The sequence below is a fragment of the Ursus maritimus genome, unplaced genomic scaffold (genome assembly GCF_017311325.1).
Source record: "Ursus maritimus isolate PB19 unplaced genomic scaffold, ASM1731132v1 scaffold_1, whole genome shotgun sequence".
Taxonomy (NCBI): Eukaryota; Metazoa; Chordata; class Mammalia; order Carnivora; family Ursidae; genus Ursus; species Ursus maritimus.
In genome coordinates, this window is record NW_024423343.1 from 36885557 (window position 1) to 36910304 (window position 24748).

General features: G+C 39.0%; 2 protein-coding genes across 3 annotated transcripts in view; one reads left to right on the top strand and one right to left on the bottom strand.

The window, feature by feature from the left end:
- Nucleotides 1–122: 122 nt before the first annotated feature.
- HSPD1 (heat shock protein family D (Hsp60) member 1) lies at nucleotides 123–11293 on the top strand. 2 transcript variants are annotated; one of them, XM_040642383.1, is made up of 12 exons: nucleotides 123–257; nucleotides 1405–1580; nucleotides 2804–3056; nucleotides 4575–4657; nucleotides 5194–5289; nucleotides 5688–5781; nucleotides 6048–6216; nucleotides 8406–8505; nucleotides 9061–9306; nucleotides 9705–9879; nucleotides 10388–10566; nucleotides 10669–11293. In XM_040642383.1, exons 2-12 carry the CDS (start codon nucleotides 1407–1409, stop codon nucleotides 10819–10821), a joined length of 1722 nt encoding a protein of 573 aa, XP_040498317.1. In that variant the 5' UTR covers nucleotides 123–257; nucleotides 1405–1406; the 3' UTR covers nucleotides 10822–11293. The 2 variants fall into 2 exon arrangements, with proteins under 2 accessions (XP_040498317.1, XP_040498311.1); XM_040642377.1 differs by lacking the exon at nucleotides 123–257 and adding an exon at nucleotides 330–475.
- A 4232-nt stretch (nucleotides 11294–15525) lies between these two features.
- Nucleotides 15526–24748, bottom strand: part of COQ10B (coenzyme Q10B) — a 23920-nt gene continuing 14697 nt past the window's right edge. Inside the window, exons 3-5 of the mRNA XM_008687307.2 lie at nucleotides 23187–23379; nucleotides 18026–18127; nucleotides 15526–16585 (exon numbers count right to left, since the gene is read on the bottom strand). Coding sequence (XP_008685529.1) covers nucleotides 16418–16585; nucleotides 18026–18127; nucleotides 23187–23379 — 463 coding nt within the window. The 3' untranslated portion in view covers nucleotides 15526–16417. The remainder of the gene's footprint in view (nucleotides 16586–18025; nucleotides 18128–23186; nucleotides 23380–24748) is intronic.

Consider the following 24748-nt stretch of genomic DNA (forward strand, 5'->3'; position numbering starts at 1 on the left):
GATTCGTCCCGAGGTCTGTGCGCCCGCCACTGACGCGAGCACAGGGAGGCGGAAGAAAAGAGTTCTTTCTAGGCTTTTCTAGGCCGCCTGCCGAGGTGAAAGTACTAGCTCTCCGCCCCTCTCCCGGAAATGACGCGCTTTGAACCTTGACCCACAGAGAGTGCAGAGCTTCCCAGAAAGTTCTGGAACCGAGTGCAGCCCGGGAACTAGCCTAAGCCGGCCGGAGAGGGCTGAGCCCCGGGCCTGGCCCTGCTCGGGTAGGGAGGGGCGGAGCTGGCGCGTGGCGCGTGCCGATTGCCGGGCCCCGGCGGACGGGAAGGGGTGGGAGCCGCCCGCGCACGCGGTGCCGTGGGGCGGGGGGAAGGCGGCGGAGGGAGGGGACACGGGCTCTTTGCCGTGTGCGCCGTGCACTCTGTCCCTCACTCGTCTCCGACGGCCTTCCTCATCGTCTGCACGCTGTGCCGCTGCCCCGCAGGTACACGGCCGCCCCGCGCTTCCACCTCCGGGCGCCCGGGACCGCTGAGCCGGCCCTCTCCCCAGGCCCTGTGGTCCTGCCTGATTGGGCCGGCGGGCGAGAGCCAGGGCTTTCTTGCGGCGCCGCAGGCCCGGGCCGCCGGGCCAGGCCTCACGGGTCCATGTCGGTGCCCGTCACGTGCGGCGTGGATTGCTCGCCTGGGCAGGGCGCAGGAGGGAGGGCTTGCACGGGAGTTAGTGTGGAATCGGGGGAGTGAATAATTCACGTGGGCTTTCCGTTGCAACCCTGTCCTGGTCGACTGCAGGGGGGCTGGGGAGGGTGGTCTCAGCCGCCTTTGGCCCCCTGGACAGCTCTCCACCCTTGACCTTGCTGAGGGTGTCCTAATGGAAAGACACGTGGGGCCGGGCGGAGTGGGCCGGGCCGGAGCCCCCCAGCATCGCGGCCTTGCGGGCTGCTCTGATACAGTTGCCCCGAGTGGTTACATGAAGACACATCTTGCTAAGCAGATTTTTGCACCGTCAGGAATGTTTTTTCTCCATTGGTTACTCTAGTTTATAGCCCACCCCTTTCCTGCAAACTTGGTTTTTTAGGAGGACATTTGGAGTGGATTTGCTCTCAAGGCTATTTTAGCGATGAAAGATTAACTCGTTTTTAACGGTTGGGGTAGGTAGCCTTGAGGAAGGAGATGGTGTGCTTTGTGCTAGTGCTCTAGTTAGGCTCGGGGACGGCCTCACGTGGGGACTTACGCAGGTAGCTGGCGTTCTGAACCTGTTCCCGTGGCCCGGGTTAGTGACTGGCAGAGGTCAATCCAACTCACACCTAACATTTCTTATTCTGGTGTGGTGTATGCATGTCATGTTTGCTGTAATACGCAGGGGTACTCCTAGTATGGATGTACTGCTAATCTGATTGTTTCCCCCCCTCCACAGAAATGCTTCGATTACCCGCAGTCCTTCGCCAAATTAGGCCAGTGTCCAGAGCACTGGCTCCTCATCTCACTCGGGCCTATGCCAAAGATGTAAAATTTGGTGCAGATGCCCGAGCCTTAATGCTTCAAGGTGTAGACCTTTTAGCCGATGCTGTAGCCGTTACTATGGGGCCAAAGGTATCAATGTTTTTATTTTGTTGTAATTTATAGTATTGTGAGTTAAGGAATAATATTTTAATACCATAGAGTCATACCGAGCTATCGAATAGTAAATACTTCAGTATCCATTGTTCAGAAACCCCAATATACCCATAAGAGTTCCTAGTTACTGCTTAATCTTTTTTTTTCTTTACTTAGATACAGTGGTCTTAAAATTTAGACTGTTTCTTTAAAATTTGCGAAACTTTTTTTTTCTATAAAGTATGATGTAACAGAGTGGTAACTCACAGATGAAAGTGGATTCGCAACCGGAAGGTAGAATTGTTGGAAGGTAGACTTAATCATCTCGCTTGCCTACCTTTTAGATTTTTTTCCCAGTAGTTGGTACCATTGGTGGAAGTATGTAATTTATCTCCTATGGTACTTCCAAGTATGTGCTTGTAGGTGCTAGTTTTACTTAATGTTTTTACGTTGTCCATTCTGTTCCAAAGCACATTTAAAATTTTAAGTCTCATTTACCATAAAGAGGTTGGTGAGTGAGGGGTAACAATTTGAGAAGGCCTTTGAAGGTAATGAACAAGTGAAGTGATGCTTGATTTCAGGTTGACAGTTCCAGTATCGAAGTATTGATATATAAGTATTGATACATACTGTGTAAAATGTGGCATGCCTCACAAGTAGCAGCTTTGGTTCAAATCCAGAAGCTGCCAATGCTGTTTGCACCATGATTGGGATTTAACATTGAAGCAGCCCTCCCTGGAAGAGTGACTTGTACTTGCCTTGCTGTTGGTATTTTAGTAGGTAAATATTAAAGCCAGTTTAAAAGTAATTTTCACATTACTTTCAAAGATAGCGGGCACCGGACAAAACTTATCAATAAATTATGTGAAGAATATTCTGAAATTTCATTATGATCTACCATATTGTTCTGGTTTACCTTATGTGGGTTTGCGGTGTTTTTGTTTTGTTTTAATGAGATGACATCTTTCAGTCTCTAGGATTTTTATCTTCCAAAAAATCTCATGCAGGGTTAAGCACCTGGCAACAGAAGAGGTCATTTTGTCTCTAAGCTAAGAACACTGATGAATTTGCCTTTGAGATTCATGTTGCAGATCTGATAAAAGTGACAATTTGTGTTGAGACTTTGAAGTAATTATCCTGTTATTCAAAACTGCTTGTTGTGTTTTAAGCTAAATAGCACTTAGAGTATGTATTCTGTCACATTTTTTTTTTCTCTGTAGGGAAGAACAGTGATTATTGAACAGAGTTGGGGAAGTCCCAAAGTAACAAAAGATGGTGTGACCGTAGCAAAGTCAATTGACTTAAAAGATAAATATAAAAATATTGGCGCTAAACTTGTTCAAGATGTTGCCAATAACACGAATGAAGAGGCTGGGGATGGCACCACAACTGCTACTGTCCTGGCACGCTCTATTGCCAAGGAAGGCTTTGAGAAGATTAGCAAAGGTGCTAATCCTGTGGAAATCAGAAGAGGTAGGAAAGTCTCTTCATTGTCACCAGTGTCTTGAAGTGTCTTAAAAAGTTGGTTCTTGTTTCACCTTTCTCTTAAAAAAAAATCTGCGTTTTCCCTCAGCAAATAGTGATTGGATACCTGGCTTAGGTGATCTGTACTACACTAGGTATTGAGGAGGGAAATATGACTGAGACATTCCTTTTTGTCCTCCTCTTCTCTGTCTGTGTCTTGAGTCCCCTAACCCCCCCCCCCAACACATGAAGTTTATTGGAAGATACAGCATGTATTGTGTACCTTGAAAATAGTAAGCTTTTGGGGATTAGCACAGGGAGAGGTTACACAGTTTTGATATTTTACAAAGTAGGGCTAAACTAAGTCACCCAGGATGTCAAACTTTATGTGCTTAAGAGCACATAGTACATTAGTGGTCTTCGTTTTGTTTGTTATTGCTTGCTTTGGGGAACGAGCGCAATTTAAAGATCTCCTCTTAAGCATGAGCTTCATAGTGATACAGACTTAAGTCCAGTCACTGCCGTTTTTTAACTATGTACTAAAACTTGGTTTTTCCGTCTTGAAAATGTAATTGCTACTTATCTCTAGGGTATATTATTGTTCAAATTAGGAGACTTGGGAGTAAGGGGGGATGCTTTTAACAGTTTTGTCAGAATTGGCATCCCAGCACACTGATGTATCAGCATTTCATCTATTTCAGTGTTTGAGGTCCAGATCAATGTGTTACATTAAAAGCAGTTTGAGGGGCACCTGGGTGGCTCAGTTGGTTAAGCGTCTGGCTCTTGATTTTGGCTCAGGTCATGAGATCAAGCCCCACATCGGGCTCCGTGCTGGGCATGGAGCCTGCTTAAAATTCTCCCCCTGCTGTCCCCCCTGCTCTCTCACTCCTTCCCTCTTAAAAAAAAAAAAAAAAAGCAGTGTGAGTGTAAATCATGGACAAGTATCAGTTGAGGTTATTATTTTCTCCAAGAAAATTGTTACTACAATCCGTTCTTTGGATTTTTTATTTGTTGAAGTTAAATTTCTCAAGAGAAGAGCCAGCACTAATCCCACTTGAACAAAAGTGGGTTCTCATAAATCCATGTTGTGATGCTGTTGACTTTTAAAACAAGTATTTTGCTTATAATTACATATTAGATGAGGAAATTTCAGATAATTAAAACCTGTGGGGGCATGTCATTCAGTTGAGAGAAGGGTTGAGTGACCCTGTTGGAAACGTGCAACATGATTGGATTGGGACTAGTTTACACAGAATGAGTTGAGTGGTGAGATTCTTGAAATTATACACCTTGGTTTTTTTCCTTAGTCCAGTTTTCACAATAATTTTGGCCTGTGAGCTTTCATTTATCTTTTAAAGTTCCTGTTTCAGTGCATGCCATTCAACTCCATGAGATTAGGAAGAGTGCTGGCAAAGAGGCATTGTACAGGCTATTAACACACTGAACTGTTTAACATAAATTGAAATTTTTACTTGACGAGGAACCATGAGAGAATGAGCATTGTAATGGCATTTATTCTTGAATCAGGTGTGATGTTAGCTGTTGATGCTGTAATTGCTGAACTTAAGAAGCAGTCTAAACCCGTGACAACCCCTGAAGAAATTGCTCAGGTAAGGATTTTTCATATTTTATGATAAATGTGATTTTACTTCATAGTCACATACCAGTGTCAGAATAATGATACCAACCAGTTACTGACATACTGCTAAATAATATTTGAAAATAATGCAATGACCATAACTAGAGTCTTAGTGGGCTATCACTTTAGTTCTACATGGCTGTGAGTAAAACTCATTTGTTTGTATGGAAAATGTTCTTCGGCCATTTATCAAAAGGTGCATAACTTTTTATCGTGTTAGAATATTGCCATTTTTTCCCGGGCGGGGGGAATCCTCCCTTTTTTAAAAAGAATAGTTGTATGTTTATTTCATATCTTTTAATAATAATGTAGCCAAATGATAAATTTTAAAAAAATTGAAAACAGAACCAACACTTGGTTAGGACTATTAGACCATGTCATCTTTGTCCATACTCTCCTCCCCCTGCCCCCCATGTATCAGTTTGGAAGTTACAGGAAAGGGAGGGGAGCTGACTGAGGATGCTGGCCTTATCTTTTTAACTTGGAAGAGTAACTGGATTGTTTTAGGTTGCTACGATTTCTGCAAATGGAGACAAAGAAATTGGCAACATCATTTCCGATGCAATGAAAAAGGTTGGAAGAAAGGGTGTCATCACAGTGAAGGCAAGTGTTCTTAATGATAGCTTGGAATGAATTGTCTGATGATCAAAACAGTTTTTAAATACAAAAATTTAAACTGTATGTTTCATATATTTGTTTCCTTTATGTGTAATGTTAGCATTTATGACACTGGAGTACTTAACTAAGTTTTGTGTGAGTTTTTAGCCTTTGCTGTCAGGAATGAATCCATTCTAACTTAAATGATACTGTCTTCTGGATGTAAAAATAAAAAAATACACATTTTTAAATTTTTGCCGAATTGGAGTTGGATGCCTTAGGGTATTTGCATACTTATGCCTGGATCCCTTGTGATCAGTGGGGTCTCTTAGTCTGGTCTATCATTAGAATTTTTTGTTTCTTTAATGAAATTCATACAGTTAATTGTTTTTTTTTTTTAATAGGATGGAAAAACACTAAATGATGAATTAGAAATTATTGAAGGCATGAAGTTTGATCGAGGTTATATTTCTCCATATTTTATTAATACATCAAAAGGTAAGAAGAAGTCAATAAATGAAATTTTTAAAAAAATACAGTTTGCCATATGTCAGACTGCAAGCATTTATCAGGTCATACTTTAAGAAAATAAATCTATATATTTCAAAAGTTACTGTAAAGAGAAATGAAAGGAAAATCATGAACTCATTAGTCACTTGAAATGTACTAAAACTGTGGTTTATAGCTTTTTCATTTAAATTGCAGCTGTTTTCAGAATATTGTTAATGTTTTAAGTTGTTTTGAAATGTTCTTTGTTTTTGCAGGTCAGAAATGTGAATTCCAAGATGCCTATGTTCTGTTGAGTGAAAAGAAAATTTCTAGTGTCCAGTCCATTGTACCTGCTCTTGAAATTGCCAATGCTCACCGTAAGCCCTTGGTCATAATTGCCGAAGATGTTGATGGAGAAGCTCTGAGTACACTTGTTTTGAATAGGTAATAGGCCATGGTATTTGGTTTACATTTCCAGATGTAAGGCAGTTTTTTGTATTGATGTGTGAAATCTCCATTATGTACCCACATTGAACCATTTGTGATAGTATCTAGTGATGTGTGTAATATAGGTGTACTTCATGAACTCTTGGTCGGTCTGGTTATAATGGTCCTTTCTTTTTGTGCAACTTTTTCATAACATAGCCTAATTTTGTATGTGGTTGTCTATTTTTTATTATAAATGTGTACGGTTGTTTTGAAGAAATGACTTTTTTTTCTGGAAAAATATTTTCACAATTTAATTTTGAATGGGAAGAAGTAAGTAAAATATTTTTTCAACTTTAGATCAAAGTGTATTTAGTTGTCAGTATGTCATAATCTGTTAAAAGAAAATTTTTTTTTTTTTAAAGATTTTATTTATTTATTCGACAGAGATAGAGACAGCCAGAGAGAGAGAATACAAGCAGGGGGAGTGGGAGAGGAAGAAGCAGGCTCATAGCAGAAGAGCCTGATGTGGGGCTCGATCCCATATGGCCGGGATCACGCCCTGAGCCGAAGGCAGACGCTTAACCGCTGTGCCACCCAGGCGCCCCTAAAAGAAAATTTTAATTAATGGTCTGAAGTAGAGAACTTGACACTCCATTTAAAATAAATTGAGGTCTATTCACTTAATTTTTTAAATCTATAATGTATTATTTTTGACTTTAACATAGGTAGTTAATGCTATAAACACAATTTTAAGGCATTATTGGGGTGCCTAGCTGGCTCAGTCAGAAGAACATATGACTCTTGATCTCAGGTTGTGAGTTTGAGTCCCACATGGGGTGTGGAGATTACTTATTTTTAAAAAGATGTTAAAAAAAATATTAGGGCATTACTAAAGTATATATTCTTCCTACTCCTAGAATTGAGTTATCAGAAGTAATACTTTCCAATTCCATTATAACAGAAATGCACAAATGAAATAGTTATGTATGACAGATTGCATATCTTGACACAAAAGTGCCAAGTGAGTTGACTTATCCTGGAATGTTTGTTAGCTTAGATTTGCTTTTTGGGTTATGAAAAGCCTTATGAGATTGTGGGATTTGAAGCCAAAATAAAAAGCAGACAGTAGACCTACACGGTTTCATTGAGCCATTTTACTGGTATCTGTAACATTGGATGGCTGATTTATTTGGCATACTATTGCAGTTTATCCCTCTGTTTTTTATTCAGCTTTTTAATAAAACAGACCCGCACTGTCCTGAATTTTAAATACTCTTTCACAATCTAGTCTCGAGTGGACTTTCCTTTGTATATTTCAGGTATTCATTATCTGATAAAATTGCAGGTGAGCATAATGCTATTATCAGCAATACTTATATTTGTAAAGGAACTGAATTAAGAACACTGTTGGCTCAAACTTTAGTAGTAACTTGATCTAATACTAAATAGAACCCATAGGGTAGGGGTAAATGCTTATTAGATCCCTAAATTTAATAATTAGTAACTCTTCTGATTTTCATAATCTATAAAATAGTTATCACTGTATTTTAACTTAAAAGTTTTTTTGCTTACATTAACATTTTCATTCTGGGTTCAGTTTAACTAGAAAGTAAGGTCAGCAGTTTGTGAAGAAGGTAATTAGATACTGGCAAACATGGATGAATGGAAAGTTGCTCTTTCATGTCTTAATTTGACCAAAAGTTGTTAGGAAGCAAAAACTTCTGAAAACTGTGGTTTCCAGGGGTGCCTGGTTGGCTCAGTCAGATATGAGTCTGCCGTTGGCTCATGTCATAGTCCCAGGATCCTGGGATTGAGTCCCGCTTTGGGCTCCCTGCTCAGCGGGGAGCCTCCTTCTCCTTTTCCCTCTGTGCCCCCCTTCATGCCCTTTCTCACTCTCTGAAATCTTTTTAAAATTTTTAAAAAAATAATAGATTTTATTTATTTATTTGAGAGAGAGCACACACAAGCAGGGCAGAGAGGCAGAGGGAGGGAGAAGCAGGCTTCCCGTTCAGCATGATACGGAACTCGATCCGAGATCATGACCTGAGCCGAAGGCAGATGCTTAACCGACTGAGCCACCCAGGCACCCATAACTAAAATCTTGAGAAAACAAAGTGGCTTCCTAAGTAATCTTAGAACTTAAGAAGTAGACAGCGTTTTTAATAAATTTAAATCTCATTCTTATTAATAACTGTTCTTAACAGGCTAAAAGTTGGTCTTCAGGTTGTGGCAGTCAAAGCTCCAGGTTTTGGTGACAATAGAAAGAACCAGCTTAAAGACATGGCTATTGCTACTGGTGGTGCAGTAAGTAAATATATGTGATGTTGGTTTGCTGAATGTTTTATATTTCCAGGCCTAAGATTTATAGGTAGATTTAATTATTTTTCACAGTCAGATACTACTGTTTGAACTATTTACTTAATCTGTGTTTCTGTTGGATGTCTGTGAGGTGAAGGTTCGATTAAATAGTGCTAAGTTCCCTTCTCTAACTTGCCATGAGTCTAGCCTAAGAATAGGGTTATTTAACCAATCTGTTTTCAAGAATACAGTAGAAAAAGACCTAGGACTTAAGAGTTTAGGTCTAAGGTCTAGTTCTGGCTCTACCAGAAGTGACCTTGGAGGAGCTGAGTTTCTACTTACTCAAATAAAGAATACTGAGGATTAAGTGAGAAGTGGGAAATGCAGTGACAAACTTGATCAAGTCTTATCTGGACTAGCAATTATCTTGAAATCTCAAATTTCAAAGAAATACAGTATTATGTTTCTCTCATCAAAACACCCACACGATATATTATTGATAAACTTGGTATGATGAAAAACTAACCTGCAACTGGTTCATTTTTAAATGTTTTTGTGTAGGTATTTGGGGAAGAAGGATTGACTCTAAATCTCGAAGATGTTCAGCCTCACGACTTAGGAAAAGTTGGAGAGGTCATTGTGACCAAAGATGATGCCATGCTCTTAAAGGGAAAAGGTGACAAGGCTCAAATTGAAAAACGTATTCAAGAAATCATTGAGCAGTTAGATATCACAACTAGTGAATATGAGAAGGAAAAGCTGAATGAACGTCTGGCAAAACTCTCAGATGGAGTAGCTGTGTTGAAGGTAAGATCCATTGTTGTAAATGAGCTTCTTGGGTTCTGAGCCCAAGAATGATTTTGCTTCTGTGGTATTCCCTAATAGTGTTGTATAACCAAAATGTTTTAGGAAATGGAGTATATTTATATAAAATTTCTTCGTTGGAATAGTCTCCTTCCTTAAAACCAGACTTGGGAGTGTTGCTGTGGAAAAAGGTGTTTTATTAATGATCACTTCGGTATTGGACTCATGGGATACTGCACTCACCCTATTAGCTATTGAATCATGCAGTCACTTTTAACAAAATAGGCAACCTTTTTTTTACATTTTTTTTTAAAGTAAACCCAGTGCTTTTTAGTGACTCTTGCCAGTCAGCATCTTGAATGGGAGAAGCCCATACCAACTGGAATTCTTCTAATCTTTAGGTTGGTGGGACAAGTGATGTTGAAGTGAATGAAAAGAAAGACAGAGTTACAGATGCCCTCAATGCGACACGAGCTGCTGTTGAAGAAGGCATTGTTCTGGGAGGGGGTTGTGCCCTGCTTCGGTGCATTCCAGCCTTGGATTCACTAACTCCAGCTAATGAAGATCAAAAAATTGGTAAAATTGCCTTACAAAGGAGTTAATTTGGAGCCTGACTTTATTTTTTAAAGTCTTTTTTGTTTTTTTAAGACTTTATTTATTTGATGGAGAGAGGGAGAGGCAGCATGAAAGGGAAGGAGAGGGAGAAGCAGACTCCCCGCTAAGCAGGGAGCCCGACTCGAGGCTCGATCCCAGGACCCTGGGATCATGACCTGAGCCGAAGGCAGACGCTTAACAGACTGAGCCACCCAGGCGCCCTTGCAGCCTGATTTTAGTCTGTTAGAATATTGTTGCTGCCCATTAAATAGAACAAAAATCACAAAGCAGTTTCCATAATAACAAAGATAGAATAGCACTGATAGTCAGCGAATAGGTGAAAGATGCAGTCATGTCTTTCAGGGGGAATGATTTGACCTGTGGAATTTCCCAGTTGGGGTTTTCCTGTATCAATAATCTCACAAATAAAACTGTGTTGTAATTTTTACAAAAGAATGAAACTAAATTTGCTAAAATTTGTTGTCTTTAGGTATAGAAATTATTAAGAGAACACTCAAAATCCCTGCAATGACCATTGCTAAGAATGCAGGTGTTGAAGGATCGTTGATAGTTGAGAAAATTATGCAGAGTTCCTCAGAAATTGGTTATGATGCTATGCTTGGAGATTTTGTGGATATGGTGGAAAAAGGAATCATTGATCCAACTAAGGTAAATAGTTGACCATTTTCTAAAAATTCAAGAACTCTTCATTAAGTCTTTTTCATTTTTCACTAAGAAAAACGGTAATATTTTATTAAACTTTTTACTTAGGTTGTAAGAACTGCTTTATTGGATGCTGCTGGAGTGGCCTCTCTGTTAACTACAGCAGAAGTTGTAGTCACCGAAATTCCTAAAGAAGAGAAGGACCCAGGAATGGGCGGAATGGGTGGAATGGGAGGTGGTATGGGAGGTGGCATGTTCTGATTCCTAGAATAGTGCTTTACCATTATTAATGAACTGTGAGAGGAAGCTTAAGGCTGTACTCCTCAACCATAACTTCAGAGAAGTCAGTTGAAGGAAATGACTGAAGAAAAGGCTGGCTGATGTTAAGAAAATCACTATAACCATCAGTTACTGGTTTCAGTTGACAACATATAATGGTTTACTGCTGTCATTGTCCATGCCTACAGATAATTTATTTTGTATTTTTGAATAAAAAGACATTTGTACATTCCTGATAAATGAGTGCAAGAGCCATGTACCAATGTACTGCTTTCAACTTAATCACTGAGGCATTTTTACTACTATTCTGTTAAAATCAGGATTTTAGTGTTTGCCATCACCAGATGAAAAGTTAAGCAGCCTTTCTGTGGAGAGTAAGAATAATTGTGTACAAAGTAAAGAAATATCCAATTATGTGACCACCTTTGTGTAATAAAAATTTGTTTAAAGTTAATCGTGTTAGCCTTTCCATGATGTAGAAGAGAAATGAAAGCCAACAGATGAGGAGGGGTAGGGTTTGGCACAAGTGTGTTAAACATTATTCCACCTGCAGTATTCTTCTGTTTTCTTTCTAAAGACAATTAAATTACTACAAAGGTAATGGAAAGTTTTAAAGGTGACAACTCATTCCTGTGGGGACAGTATTTGATGTGCTGGTGTATCGTCATAAAGAAAGGGGCACTCTGTCATTTCTTGTGGAGGTATAGAGATACTTCAGAGCCTCTGCATAATAAGAAATGGATTCCTGGGACGACTTGCATGAAGAGCATGCAACTCTTGATCTTTCGTTTTTGAGTTTGAGCCCCACATTGCGTGCAGAGATTACAAGAAAAAAAAAATGGATTCCTGTTAGGTGAGAAGGGCAGGGTTTGTGGTAGGAATATACTTCAGTGGAAAGGAGAGAGGTGTGCCATTCAAGCATAATGAGGAAGGGCGTCCTTAGGTTCAGCCCAGTGTCTTCACCTTTATTAAGAATTTAAAGCAGATTTCTGGCTCAATGTTCTTTGTCTTTATTAGAAAGGAAGCAGAATGGAAATGTGCCTTATTTTTAAAACTACGTGAGTGTTTGCATGTGGGGCAGGATGATTTATAAGACATAATTGCTTTCTAGATTTACTACGTTATAAATTAAAGGCACAAGATTTTGTTTAACAACCTATAAGTTCTTGCTTTCACCTGTGCCAAAAGACCTAGTCTGCTCCTCAGTTTGGCCTTGGGGCTGCTGCCCAGAGACTGGCATAAGCTAGGCATTGAGGCAAATGCCCTTGTGTACAAAGCTTGGACAGAACTAGAAGGAAATATAAAGTCCATCACAGATCCAAAGCCAGAGTCACTTGAAATCTGCACCTAGAAATACCTGTGCTTTGGTTGGATTAAAAACTGACAACAGATTAAAGGGGACTAAGTAAAAGGCATTTTAAATGAACAAAATGTGCCTAGAATGTAGTTTTGGCTCTAGAAGTAGCAAAAGGCAAACCAGTATCAAAAGAAACCCTAGAGAGGGGCGCCTGGGTGGCACAGCGGTTAAGCGTCTGCCTTCGGCTCAGGGCGTGATCCCGGCGTTACGGGATCGAGCCCCACATCAGGCTCCTCCGCTATGAGCCTGCTTCTTCCTCTCTCACTCCCCCTGCTTGTGTTCCCTCTCTCGCTGGCTGTCTCTATCTCTGTCGAATAAATAAATAAACTCTTTAAAAAAAAAAAATCCTAGAGAAAGTGTTTATAATTATCTTAAAGGTGAAGCTAGGTGATGACAAGAAAAGGTAAGAGATGAAAAACACCTGGACCTGAAAAGATTGTTAAATTAGAGCATGACCAGCCTAAGGAGATGAGCAGAGAAAAAAATCAGTGTTAGTGCTAGACACTGAACTAAATACTTGTATTAACTCTCAACAGTCTTGGATTAGGGACTCCTTACTAAACCTATACCACACTTAGTGTAAGTAGGCTGTGAAAGGTTAAGTAGCTTATACAAAGTCTCCAAGCTATTAAGTGGTAGACCTCAGATTTGAACCTGGATTTGAAGAGCTTACACTCTTAAACCAAAGAGCCAGCCTCAAATGAACCCTTAAGCCAGGATCTAGGCAATTGTAAAACTGTTTGAAAACTGTAGCCAGAGAAATCATTTGAGAAATTATATTTTCTGTCACTAACCTTACAGAATGCCAGCAGCTAGGCATTATTTCTACTCCTCCCTCGCCCCACCCCTATATTTCTCTAGGACAAGAGATAGAACCATGTAGAAAAACAGAAAAGACTTCCAGATTCTGCCATTAAAGAGTCCCTCCAATGAAAAGGCTGGCTCACCTACTCACTGTACAGTGAAACTCACTAGTCCGTATGCCCTACCTTAATGCCAGTAAGCTTTTTAGTCCCTTGCTTTCAAATATTAATGGACAAACAAGAACCATCAGACAAGCCTAAACATGAAGAATAGCAAAAGCCAGAAGGGATCTAGGGGAAGCTTAAAAAATACTAACTTGAGATACTGTTGCCATAAACCAAGGAAGCCATAACAAAAAGGAACAATTAGAAAACATTCTTGGAAATTAAAACTATGGCCAATATAAAGTTAACAGAAGGGCTGGAAAACAGAATTGAGGAAATCTAAAAGGTAGAACAAAAACATGGAAAATTGATAAAAATTTAATAAGAGGTCAACTATCTAATTAGGAATAACTGACTGATAGACCCAGAGAATATGGAGAGGAGGAAATTAATCAACAAATAATTCAAAGAAATTCCTCGGGATTCAAGGAACTGAGTCTGAAAGGGCCCGCAAAAGGCCCAGTGCCACAATTAATTAGGACCAGGCAACAGGGCAGATCAGCATGCAATTTCAGATTATCCAGGATAAAGAGTTGATTTTAAACGCCTCCAGAGACCAAAACAAAGGACTGGGAATAACAATGGCATAAGACTTCTCAAGAATAGCACTGCACACTAGAATACAATAAAGTCAGATCTTCAAATCGGGATGAGGCGGGGAGAGGATATTTAGAGTTCAGTACTCAAGTGTGTATATAAAACAATGACATATTCAGACACTCAGGGATTCTAAAAATTGAGCTCCCATTTGCCTCTTCTCAGGAAACCATTAAAGGATCTCCTAAGCATTTTGAAAGTAAATTAAAAGTAGGAGGCTAAGATTCAGGATACAGGGAGCCCTCAAAAGAAAGGTGAAGGGAAATCCTGGGATGACTGTAGGGGAGCCCTAGGATGACAATTGCACAACAGCCTTGAGAGCAACCAGTGCAGACTGCAGGATAAAGGGGTGGCTGCAAGGAACTGAACGATTGAACTTGAAGTGGTTTAAACACTAGAATGCTATTTTCTCATATAACCAGGAAGCAAGTTGACAACTACAAGGTTGGTGGTTCATTCAGCCCTGATGTTTGAGTTGGTTTTTCTGGAATTACCACCTCTTCCCTCTGTGACAAGGTGACAGATATAGCTGCAAACCATGTCCTCGCCATCAGGCAAACACCAAGGAAAAGTTTCTCTTGCTTTCCACGGAGAGGAAAACCTTACCTAGCAGTCCTATGCCATCAGTCTTCCCTTAAGATTCCAAGGACCAGAAATCACTTCAAGGAAAGTTTATAAAGGTGTTCTTTCCCCTCTTCGATACAGAAAGCACTGATGCCAAACTTAAGTCCACAGGTCATGGCCTCCAGAGTAGTACTAGATAAAGCAAAGAGCATAGATACTGGAGCCAGAGTGCCTGGGTATGTTGTCTCTGGTCTCTACTTACTGTAACCTGGGTTCTCACCATACTTAGGACCCTCACAGTTGGCTAAGATGGATGGCTAGATCAGGCTGATATTTGTGTGTATCCTGGGCTCCCTCACCAAAATACCATCTATATACTCTCATAATAGCAGCCCAGTTAGATCCCAACCACTAAGTTAGATTCTGAACCTGAGAGCTTATCCAAGGCATTTACAAGAATAGTGGTAAAAGTACAGGTCCTTATATCCGTCAAAAGAAAAAATAAATATAGAGATAAAAAAATTACCTGGGTCTTATCTCTGCCACTTGAAAAGAATTTTTGTTATTTAAAAGGTAATTATAGGGGCGCCTGGGTAGCTCAGTCAGTTAAGTGTCTGCCTTTGGCTCAGGTCATGATCTCAGGGTCTTGGGATCAAGCCCTGCATCCAGCTCCCTGCTCACCAGGGCATTGGCTTGTCCCTCCCTGCCCCCCCCCCCCATGCTCTCGCTCATGCTCTCTAATAAATCAATAAAATATTTTTAAAAATAAATAAAAGGTAATTATATACAAACTACAGATTCTCTGAGGGGATACCTCATTTACCTGTGTGAAGCCACAACCAGTTCCATGTGAGTAGACTGTAGCAGTTCTTCACCACTGTATAACCAGCAAGTGGCACACAGCAGGCACTCCAAACAGATTTATTGGAAAAATTGATGCAAACATGCTTTTATATAGGGAGCTAATTATTGAGCTCCCTTGTTGATCTGAGGAGACAAATAGCACTCTGACTAGAAAGGTAATGGAAGAGGGTCGTTGGGTATGGAGTGGAAGGATGGAAGATCAATATTAATTGGAAGACTGAATTTTGCCCAGATTTGTTTCATAAAATGCTACAGTTAAATTTTACTGTGTCTAGTTAAAATACAGATAGAAATAATACAGGAGGATTTCAATAACCAAAATAACTGTACAAAAAATAAACAAATTAACTTTATTAAGTTACCACTTCAGTCCTTCGACATTGATTTGTTTACAAAAATATCAGTTTGAAATATATTATTGAAAGTGAGTACACACAATAAATAGAAAATAGGGATGCATGGTGCTGGAAACATATCAACCAACTTATCTTCATCCATTGCCCACTATTATAGACAAAATTTGATGCACTATCAGCATTATTGAAAGAGTAGTGAAAGTACCTGGGACAGGGTTGCAGACTACAAGAGAAGTAGCTTAAAGCTCTGGACCACTCACCAAAAAAAAAAAATTCATTGTTTATCTGGGAGTTAATCTCACTACATATGGCACTGAATTACCTACTACCCAGAAGAACAATTTTAAAAAATAAGGATTAGTAGCCAAGGAACCTTCATTAACAGTATTTTTTTAAGTCAAAGTTTACTTTAAATATCTGATGATTATTCAAATATCCTAAGCTAAGAGGCAGGTCCTATGACAATAAGTTATAAATAGTCTGAATTTAATAACTTAAAGGCGATATGGTTAATATAATACATACTATGTGAGTATCTCAACTAACCTCTTTCAAATAAGGTGATAATTAAAAGGTTTAAACTTACGTTTCAATTTCTGGTAAGAGTGATGTCCACATTCTATCAATAGTGATGACATCCCATTATCATAAATATGCTAATATACACATTACTTTGAATTACACTTGATTGACTTCTATATACTTCTATATACATGTGGTTCCATATTCCGAGTGCAAATTCTCAATGGTGCAGGTTTATAATCAAAGCTGGGTTTAACAAATGCTTTCTGACTTCTGAAAGCAAATGATAAAAGCACTTCCTAAAAGTGAGTAAACTAGAGTTACAAGTAGGTGACCAGTTCTTTTTCCCTTTACGTGTGATGAACTTCATGAAGCATTAATTCCCGAGGTATATTTGTTTCTGGACCATACAGCTTACATGCTCTTCTTTCAAAGGCAGCTACCATCTGCTTTACAACTTCATCGAAAAACAGTGTGGCAAGCTGAGAGTGTAGAAGGGAGCGAAATTCAAAAGAAATCTGTAGGAAAAGGTTAATTATTTTAGAAAGATCTTTCTTTTACACAATCTCTCCTTCGGGTAGTGGTATTCACACTGTGAAATGGGCTGCTTAGCCAGTATCTAAGGCAGAGCTGAGTGTGTGTATCTAAATGAGATTTTTAACACCTCTCAGAAGACGGAGACTTAGTTTCCACAGTAAGCACAACTGCTGGTACCGTAAACTTAAGTATACAAGGCCTGAATTTCATTTCAAGACAAATAATCTGCTTTTATTAATAAGTTAAAGAAAACTGGAAAAAGGCTTTACTGAATGAATACCATATTACTCTGGCTTCTTTTTAATGTGCCCCTTTTAGATCTATCCAATCTCTCAAAAGGAAATAAAGAAGGGAACTAATCCTTCTAATAGGTATTCCTAGGAGAAGTAGCAGCAGGAAGAGGAGATTGATCTGCAAAACAGATGGGGTAGGTGGTACAATCTTAAAATACAATCTTAAAATCTTGAACAGCGATTTAGAACTTCATTTGTATCTCCTCAAGATATAAGTCAAGGCAGGTGGTGTGAGAAATAGTATTTTAAGGACCAAATATCCACTAAGTTTTAAAACTGCTTTAATTTTCATTTTTTTGGTAATTTTTCATTTTGAAGTAATTTCAAATTTATAAAAAAAAGTTGCAAAAATAGTATAAAGATTTCTCATTCACCCATCACCCAGATTTCCCCTTTTTAATGTCTTACATAATCACAATGCAATTATTAAAGCCAGGAAATTGAGAGAGTTAATGCTACTAGATAATAACACTAATATCTAATCTGCACAGGGCGTATTCAAATTTCCCCAACTGTTTCCATTAATGTCCACTAATTTTTGAATGAAAACAACTCAAGAGCTGAGAACAGCAGCATATAGTAATTTAATCAAAATTATGACTGTTCCTTGAAATGCAATGCAAGAGTTGCAAATAACAGAGAACTCATGTATCATCTGTTCAAAGAAAAGCCACAAGTGGCTTTAAGTCTTCTATAGCTAAGGTGATGTGAACAAGGAAATACCATAGTATCTAGATTTTAAAAACATGTTTTCCCCCTCTGCACTTTATTTCTGCACCATAAATCAAAGCGTAGATTTCACTTGGTGTTAATAAACTGTTATTAAGCTCTTAGTGAAGTCATAATATGTGTCTTATAGTCTATGGACTTGTAAAAATTAGAAAACAGAGGAATGACTATTCAAGGTTTCAAGAAATAGAAAAAGAGAGATTCATCAGTATTTTTTCTTATAAAGCTAGTATAGAAAAAGGTATTCAGTATTCAGAAATTTGAGATTTTCTGAAAGCATCTTTCAGTAATCACTATGCACGTAAGATTAATGACAGCAGCTAGATTCTAATCAATGGATTATTCTTTATCAACTTCACCTGGTACTTGGAACAAAAAAGGGCTGTATGAGGGACTTACTGAAAAATCCAAGGTACAAGTTCTTGGGTAGCCAGGAAGACCAGGGCTAAAACGCCAAACGGTCTCCAAATGATTGAAAAGCCTCCCATCAGTACAGGATGCCTAGAACAAAATGAAAAAATAAGACTGCAGTAGAATACCACTTAGACTGTCTAGAATCTACAACGGAGAATATACATATATATTTTTTTACTTTAACAATTTTTAAAGATTTATTTGAGAGAGAGAGAGAGAGAGCATGGGGGGGGTAAGGGGCAGAGGGAGAGAGCAGACTCCATGTCGAGTATGGGCAACCCAGGGCTTGACCTCATGACCCCAAGATCACGACCTGAGCAGAAAACAAGAGTAGGCTGCTTAACCAACTGAGCCACCAAGGCACTCCGAGGATGATCTCTTCTTTTTTTTAATTTTTAAATTTTTTATTTTTATTTTTTTTTTAAAGATTTTATTTATTTATTTGACAGAGAGAGAGACAGCCAGTGAGAGAGGGAACACAAGCAGGGGGAGTGGGAGAGGAAGAAGCAGGCTCCCAGCAGAGGATCCTGATGTGGGGCTCGGTCCCGTAACGCTGGGATCACGCCCTGAGCCGAAGACAGACGCTTAACGACTGGGCCACCCAGGCCCCGAGGATGACCTCTTAAAATATGTTTGTAGGTCAGACCACAGGTGATTAAAAAAAAAAAAATCTCACTTTCAGTTTGGTACTAGGAAGTGACCTCTTGCCAGTATAAGCCATTTTCTTTTCTCCTGGGATCCCCAAGACTGTCAGTTCCCCGTTTCACTGATGTCACTCATGGTGCTTAGAGTTTTCTCCTCTAGCAGCAAAACAGGAAGTGATTTTTCTGGAAGCTTATTTCCGGCCCTGCCACTTATAAGTAATCCTTAACAAGTTAATTCCCTATACCATATTTCCTTAAATCTATAAAATGAGTATAATACCTATTTTATACCATCATTATGATATGTCTAAAATATTTAAAAGGTATCTGGCACAGATCCCAAGTAGGGTTCTAGAATTCTCCTTTCCTACCGAAAGACTTTTCTCTTGTCTGTCACATTTAGTCTTTCCTTCTCTCATTAGTCTCTACTTCTAAGTGCAACTGTGGTTCTAGTTTTCCTGAGTCTGGCCCTGACCCATGTCCCTATCCATTGCTTTCTAACTTCTAATCTCTTCAGTGCTCACGTTTATTTTATATGTGTATGTACACACTGAAACATAGGACTTAGAGATACTATGTACAGTGCATCTTGATATTTCCCATTCTATTATCATTAAAAGAAGGCTAATGAGACCCACTAGAAGTTGCCTCCTGCAGTGTGAAAAATGGTGGCCAGAATCACAGTCACTAGTAGACTGTCAGGACTAGCTATGACTTTGAATGAAGTTCAGCTTCTTTACTTACTATCCTAAGATGCTATCTAGGCCTTAATACTAGTAGACAACTGACCTCAAGAATACCTATCACCTTCCCTCAGCAGCAAACCATCTTTTAAATCCTTGTTTCCAAGTCAACATCCAGGGCACCTGGGTGGCTCAGTCGGTTAAGCCTCTGCTTTCTGCTCAGGTCATTATCTCAGGGTCCTGGGATCAAGACCCATGTCAGTCAGGCTCCCTGCTCAGCAGGGAGTTTGCTTTTCCCTTTCCCTCTGCTCCCCCTCACCTGTGTGTGTGTGTGAGCTCTCTCTCTTTCAATAAAATGTTAAAAAAAAAAAAGTCAACACCCTCTCCCCAATTAATCCTTAAGTTTCCAGCTCTTTTGGCATATCCTGGGGCCAATAAATAATCAAGTCCCTCTACCCTTTTCCTTTTCTTTTCTTTTTTTTCTTTTAGAAAGAGAGAGCACTCACAAGCGATGGGGGCGGGAAGCAGTGGTGGGGAGGGCAGGAGAGGCAGAGAGAGAGAATCCAGGTGCCTCTATCCCTTTTTTCTTTGATAACTTACTCCTCTTAACGGTTTATATGTCCCTCCCCTGAGCCTATACACTGCAGATTAGCAAAAAGGACTTGCACAGATAAACTCTTTTCCCCCAAAGTGTACTTTTTCTTCCCCAGCTATTGCCTCCCTAAACAAAGAATGTAGGGTTAATTATAACTATATCTGGATCTCTCCACAGACAGATAATTTAAACTGGAAGCCAAAGAGCTTAAAATATATTTACAGTTTATTCCTCACTTCCTCTTCATCTAAACTCTTTTGAGTTAATTATCAGATGAAAAAATGGTAGAATCATTATAAAGAAAATCAACTCCATCCATACTAAAAAGCATTTACAAAAAAATGCTCTATTTTCACATTCATAAAATGAAATATTTTTTTATTTTTTATAATAATTTTTTTATTATGTTAGTCACCATACAGTACATCCCTAGTTTTTGATGTAAAGTTCTATGATTCATTATTTGCATATAACACCCAGTGCACCATGCAATACATGCCCTCCTTAATACCCATCACCAGCCTATCCCATTTTTTAATTGTTAAAATGGAAACCAAGGAACGTTTTAAAATTTATTTAGACATGATAAAATAATAGTCATCAAAATGCTAACTAATAGCTAAATTTAGTCACATTATGCTAAGTCACTGGGGAAAAGTGAAAGTTTTCTTCAAAGGGTTCGGTTTTATATAATTCAACAATGACCATCTAATTTTTAAAAGCATCATAAGTCTATTATACAATCTTACTATTTCAGTTACCCAACTTTAAGGTAGCATGTTCTACCCTTCTTTATAGTCACATAAGAAGCTTATAGGAGGGGAGCCTGGGTGGTTCAGTCAGTTAAGCATCCAACGCTTTTTTTTTTTTTAAGATTTTATTTATTTATTTGACAGAGATAGAGACAGCCAGCGGGAGAGGGAACACAAGCAGGGGGAGTGGGAGAGGAAGAAGCAGGCTCATAGCGGAGGAGCCTGATGTGGGGCTCGATCCCATAACACCGGGATCATGCCCTGAGCCCAAGGCAGACGCTTAACAAGTGAGCCACCCAGGCGCCCCAAGCATCCGACTCTTGATTTCAGCTCAGGTCATGATCTCAGGGTCGTGAGACTAAGCCCTGTATCAGGCTCTGCACTGGGAGTGGAGCCTCCTTAAGATTCTTTCTCTCTCCCTCTCAAAAAAAAAGTAGCTTATAGGAAATTTAACAATGAAGTTGAAACAGTTATTGGGAATATTCACTATAATATACCAACTCCTTCTGACTACTTTTTCTCAAAATGTGGCAGTGCTGTATTCATACCAATAATCTAGTCCAAGGATCCACAGATTTTTACTGGTATGTTTAGATATTGCTAAAGGCCTTATTCCTAACTGCAGAGATACTGACCACAATAGCAGGTGTTATGATGATGACCTACAACCGGTTGTTCTGACTGAACTGACCCATACAAACTATGGCATGTAAAATGTTTATACTGTGACCCAGGCAGTAAGATTCACTGAACCAATGCCTCTATTAAATCTGAAAATGTTCAAGGGCTTCTGGCCATTGCAGATTCACGCACAACAGAATTACTGACATGTCACAGGCACATTTGGGGCAACTAATAATTTGCAGAAAAAAAGTCACATGGCTTCTGCTGCTCCCTTGGTTTTAATGACTTGTATTCTATGCCACATGCATGTATTAGGTACTAAAATCCAAACTGTGAACCCAGGGACAACTGAAAGCTGAGCGTACATCATTGTGTGTTGCTCTCAAATACATCTACAAACAATAAATTAGCACATTAAGTGAGGCAATTTATTTTAATGGAAAAATAGCTTTGGAATCTGACACATATAGTATGAATTTGCATAAGGTTTGTAATTTCTCTAAGCCTCATAAAATTGAGATAGCAGTGATCATTTAATACATGTTATTATGAAGATTTCTTCCTTTCTTTTGAAAGATTTATTTATTCATTTGAGAGAGAGAGAGAGTGTGCAGAGGGAGAGAGAGAAATTCCAAGCAGACTCCGCGCTGAACACGTAACAGGATGCAGGTTTTCTTTTTTCCCCAAGAGTTCTTTTAGTTAGATGCAGCATAATACATGAAGATTTAAGTTATAAGAGACTGAGGTCAGGAAACAGAAAAACATTTTAAGATTATAGAGATAGTCACTGGTGTCTGAAAGACTGAGCCAGAGTCTTGGCTCTTGTAACCTTGGGCAAGTTATCTAACTCTTCTAAGCCTTAATTTGCTAACTGTAAGACAGAGAACAGTAACATTTGAATCTCAAAGGGCTGTACTGAAGATTAAATGAATAATTCAAGTAAAGCACTACAAAGAGCTCGATAAATGTTAGCTATTTTAAAAGAGACAGTGCACTACAGTAGTAAAGAACTCCAAAACTATGAGACAAACAGGTGGAAACATTCATAATGGTAAAGTCCCAGTGGGGCATGGCCTTTTAAGTGGAGTTCAAGTTTGAGAGTAAGACGAGGGTGGACTCCAAGTCTTAGCTTCATTGGACAGTACACTCTTTCTGGTATGAGGTCTGCCACCTCCTTCAATGCCTAACAAGGAACTGACAAAGGCATTTAGCTCTGGCCAATTACCAAAAAATGATATCCTGTGGGCATAAAACACAACTAAGCCTTAAGTCGTTGGTCACCAAACTCTAGGAATTCAAAATAACTCTATGGAATTCTGCCCTTTTGTGTGTTTAAGCCTAGGTATCTTTTCTATACATGTCCCCTCTTCTGACAAGGGTAAGATGATCAATATAATGCACGTAACAGTAGCTGGCATTTCAGTACCCGCTGCATGGCAGGATGACTTCAACAGTGTTTATATGTTATCCACATTTGTATCTTTTCTACCTTTCTTCATCCCCTCACCACTTTCCCTTCCTTAACTTTTAAAAAAACTAGTGTGAAAGTTAACTTTAAAACCATTTTTCATTTGTGTGGTCCAATCTTTCCTAAAGGTCAGTAGTCCTCAACTGAAGAAAAAAAGAAAAGCTTCTTAATTACATATTCTAATCCAGTTGCTGTTTGGAAAGAATAATGCTAATATTGTATAAAAAAAGCACAATTAGGAGACATAAGAAATCATTAGTTTTTCCCCCCTCCTTCTCTGATTAGTTTAGGAAAATACTTTTAAGCTATCCCACTTTAATTCATTTGATATAATGAACATTTGGGAAATATTTAAAAACAATGACAACCAAAACTATTACCTTTACCAAATGTGGTTTCACCAAGGTTACTACTGATGTATAGCGCTCCAACACAGGTGGAAACCCAATCTCTAATCGTGTTTTGCAGTATCCGGTTCTCTTTGATATTACATCTGATTTTTTGCACCAAGGAACAAAATGTTTGTAATCCTCCATTCCTGATACCACATCATACATTTCCTGCATAGAATATCTTGGGGGAAAAAAAAAAGGAGAGAGAAAGGTGTTAACTGCACCTAGTTATATGGCATACATATACTTTAAATCGAATAGGAATAAAAGTTAGTGTGTATGACGCAATAAATCAATTGGCAGTCATGCTAAACAACACGCTGAAATTAATGACTTCAAAGCAATAAAAAAAATAAAAGGGAGCTAAGCAGAGGTCATAACTTAGCATACCACAGGTTGAATCTGGCTTACAGATGTGGTTTTTGAAATTTTAATTAGTGGCCAGCATTTAAAAATTGAGGGGAAGAGAAAAAAAACAAAAACAGGGCGCCTGGTTGGCTCAGATGGTTAAGCATCTGCCTTCGGCTCAGGTCATGATCTCAGAGTCCTGGGATAGAGTCCTGCATCTAGCTCCCTGTTCAGTTGGGGGGAGTCTGCTTCTCCCTCTGACTCCCCACCCCTCCCCCCGCTCATGCGTTCTCTCTCAAATGACTAAATAAAATCTTTAAAAAGAAAACAAAAAACAACTGGAAGCAACTTAAATATTTATCAGTGGATAGACATTAATAAATGCTTAATATAATAATTATTAATAAATTATGGTATATCCATACTGTGGAACTCTGTACCAGTTACTTAAAAGAATTAGAATCAAATATATACTTTATTTTTTTTATTTTTATTTTTTTTAAAGATTTTATCTATTTATTTGACAGAGATAGAGACAGCCAGCGAGAGAGGGAACACAAGCAGGGGGAGCGGGAGAGGAAGAAGCAGGCTCATAGCTGAAGAGCCTGATGTGGGGCTCGATCCCAGAACGCCGGGATCACGCCCTGAGCCGAAGGCAGGCGCCCAACCGCTGCGCCACCCAGGCGCCCCCAAATATATACTTTAAAGTTTATCTACCTATTTATTTATTTTGGTAATCTTTACACCCAACATGGGGCTCAAATTCATGACCCTGAGATCAAGAGCTGCATGCTCTTCTGACCTAGCCAGCCAGGTGCACCCCCCCTTTGTTTTCAAAGTTTATTTTTTTTTTTAAGATCAAATATATACTGTAGAGAAGAGATTTACAATATATTGTTGTATAAAAAAAAGGCACTTTACAAAGCAGACAGGATATGGACAATTCTATTATCCATTTAGGAAAAATTATAAGTAAATACTGTATTTCTCAGTTTTAAACATTTGATGTTTATTTTTTCCTGAAACTAACTGTTACACTAATAAAATATCTGTAATGAAAAAATATTTTTAAAGCCCTAGAAGGACACAGATTAAACAACAGTTTTTTAAAGATTATTTATTTATTTATTTGAGAGAGAGGGAGAGAGAACACGAGCAGAGGGGAGGGGCATTGGGAGAGGGAGAGAGAGAAGCAGATTCCC

Coding starts and splice junctions, on each gene's coding strand:
- HSPD1 (XM_040642383.1), top strand. CDS start 1,407: ATGCTTCGATTACCCGCAGTCCTTCGCCAAATTAGGCCAGTGTCCAGA. Junction 1,581..2,803: donor CCGTTACTATGGGGCCAAAG/GTATCAATGTTT, acceptor TTTTCTCTGTAG/GGAAGAACAGTGATTATTGA. Junction 10,567..10,668: donor GAATCATTGATCCAACTAAG/GTAAATAGTTGA, acceptor CTTTTTACTTAG/GTTGTAAGAACTGCTTTATT.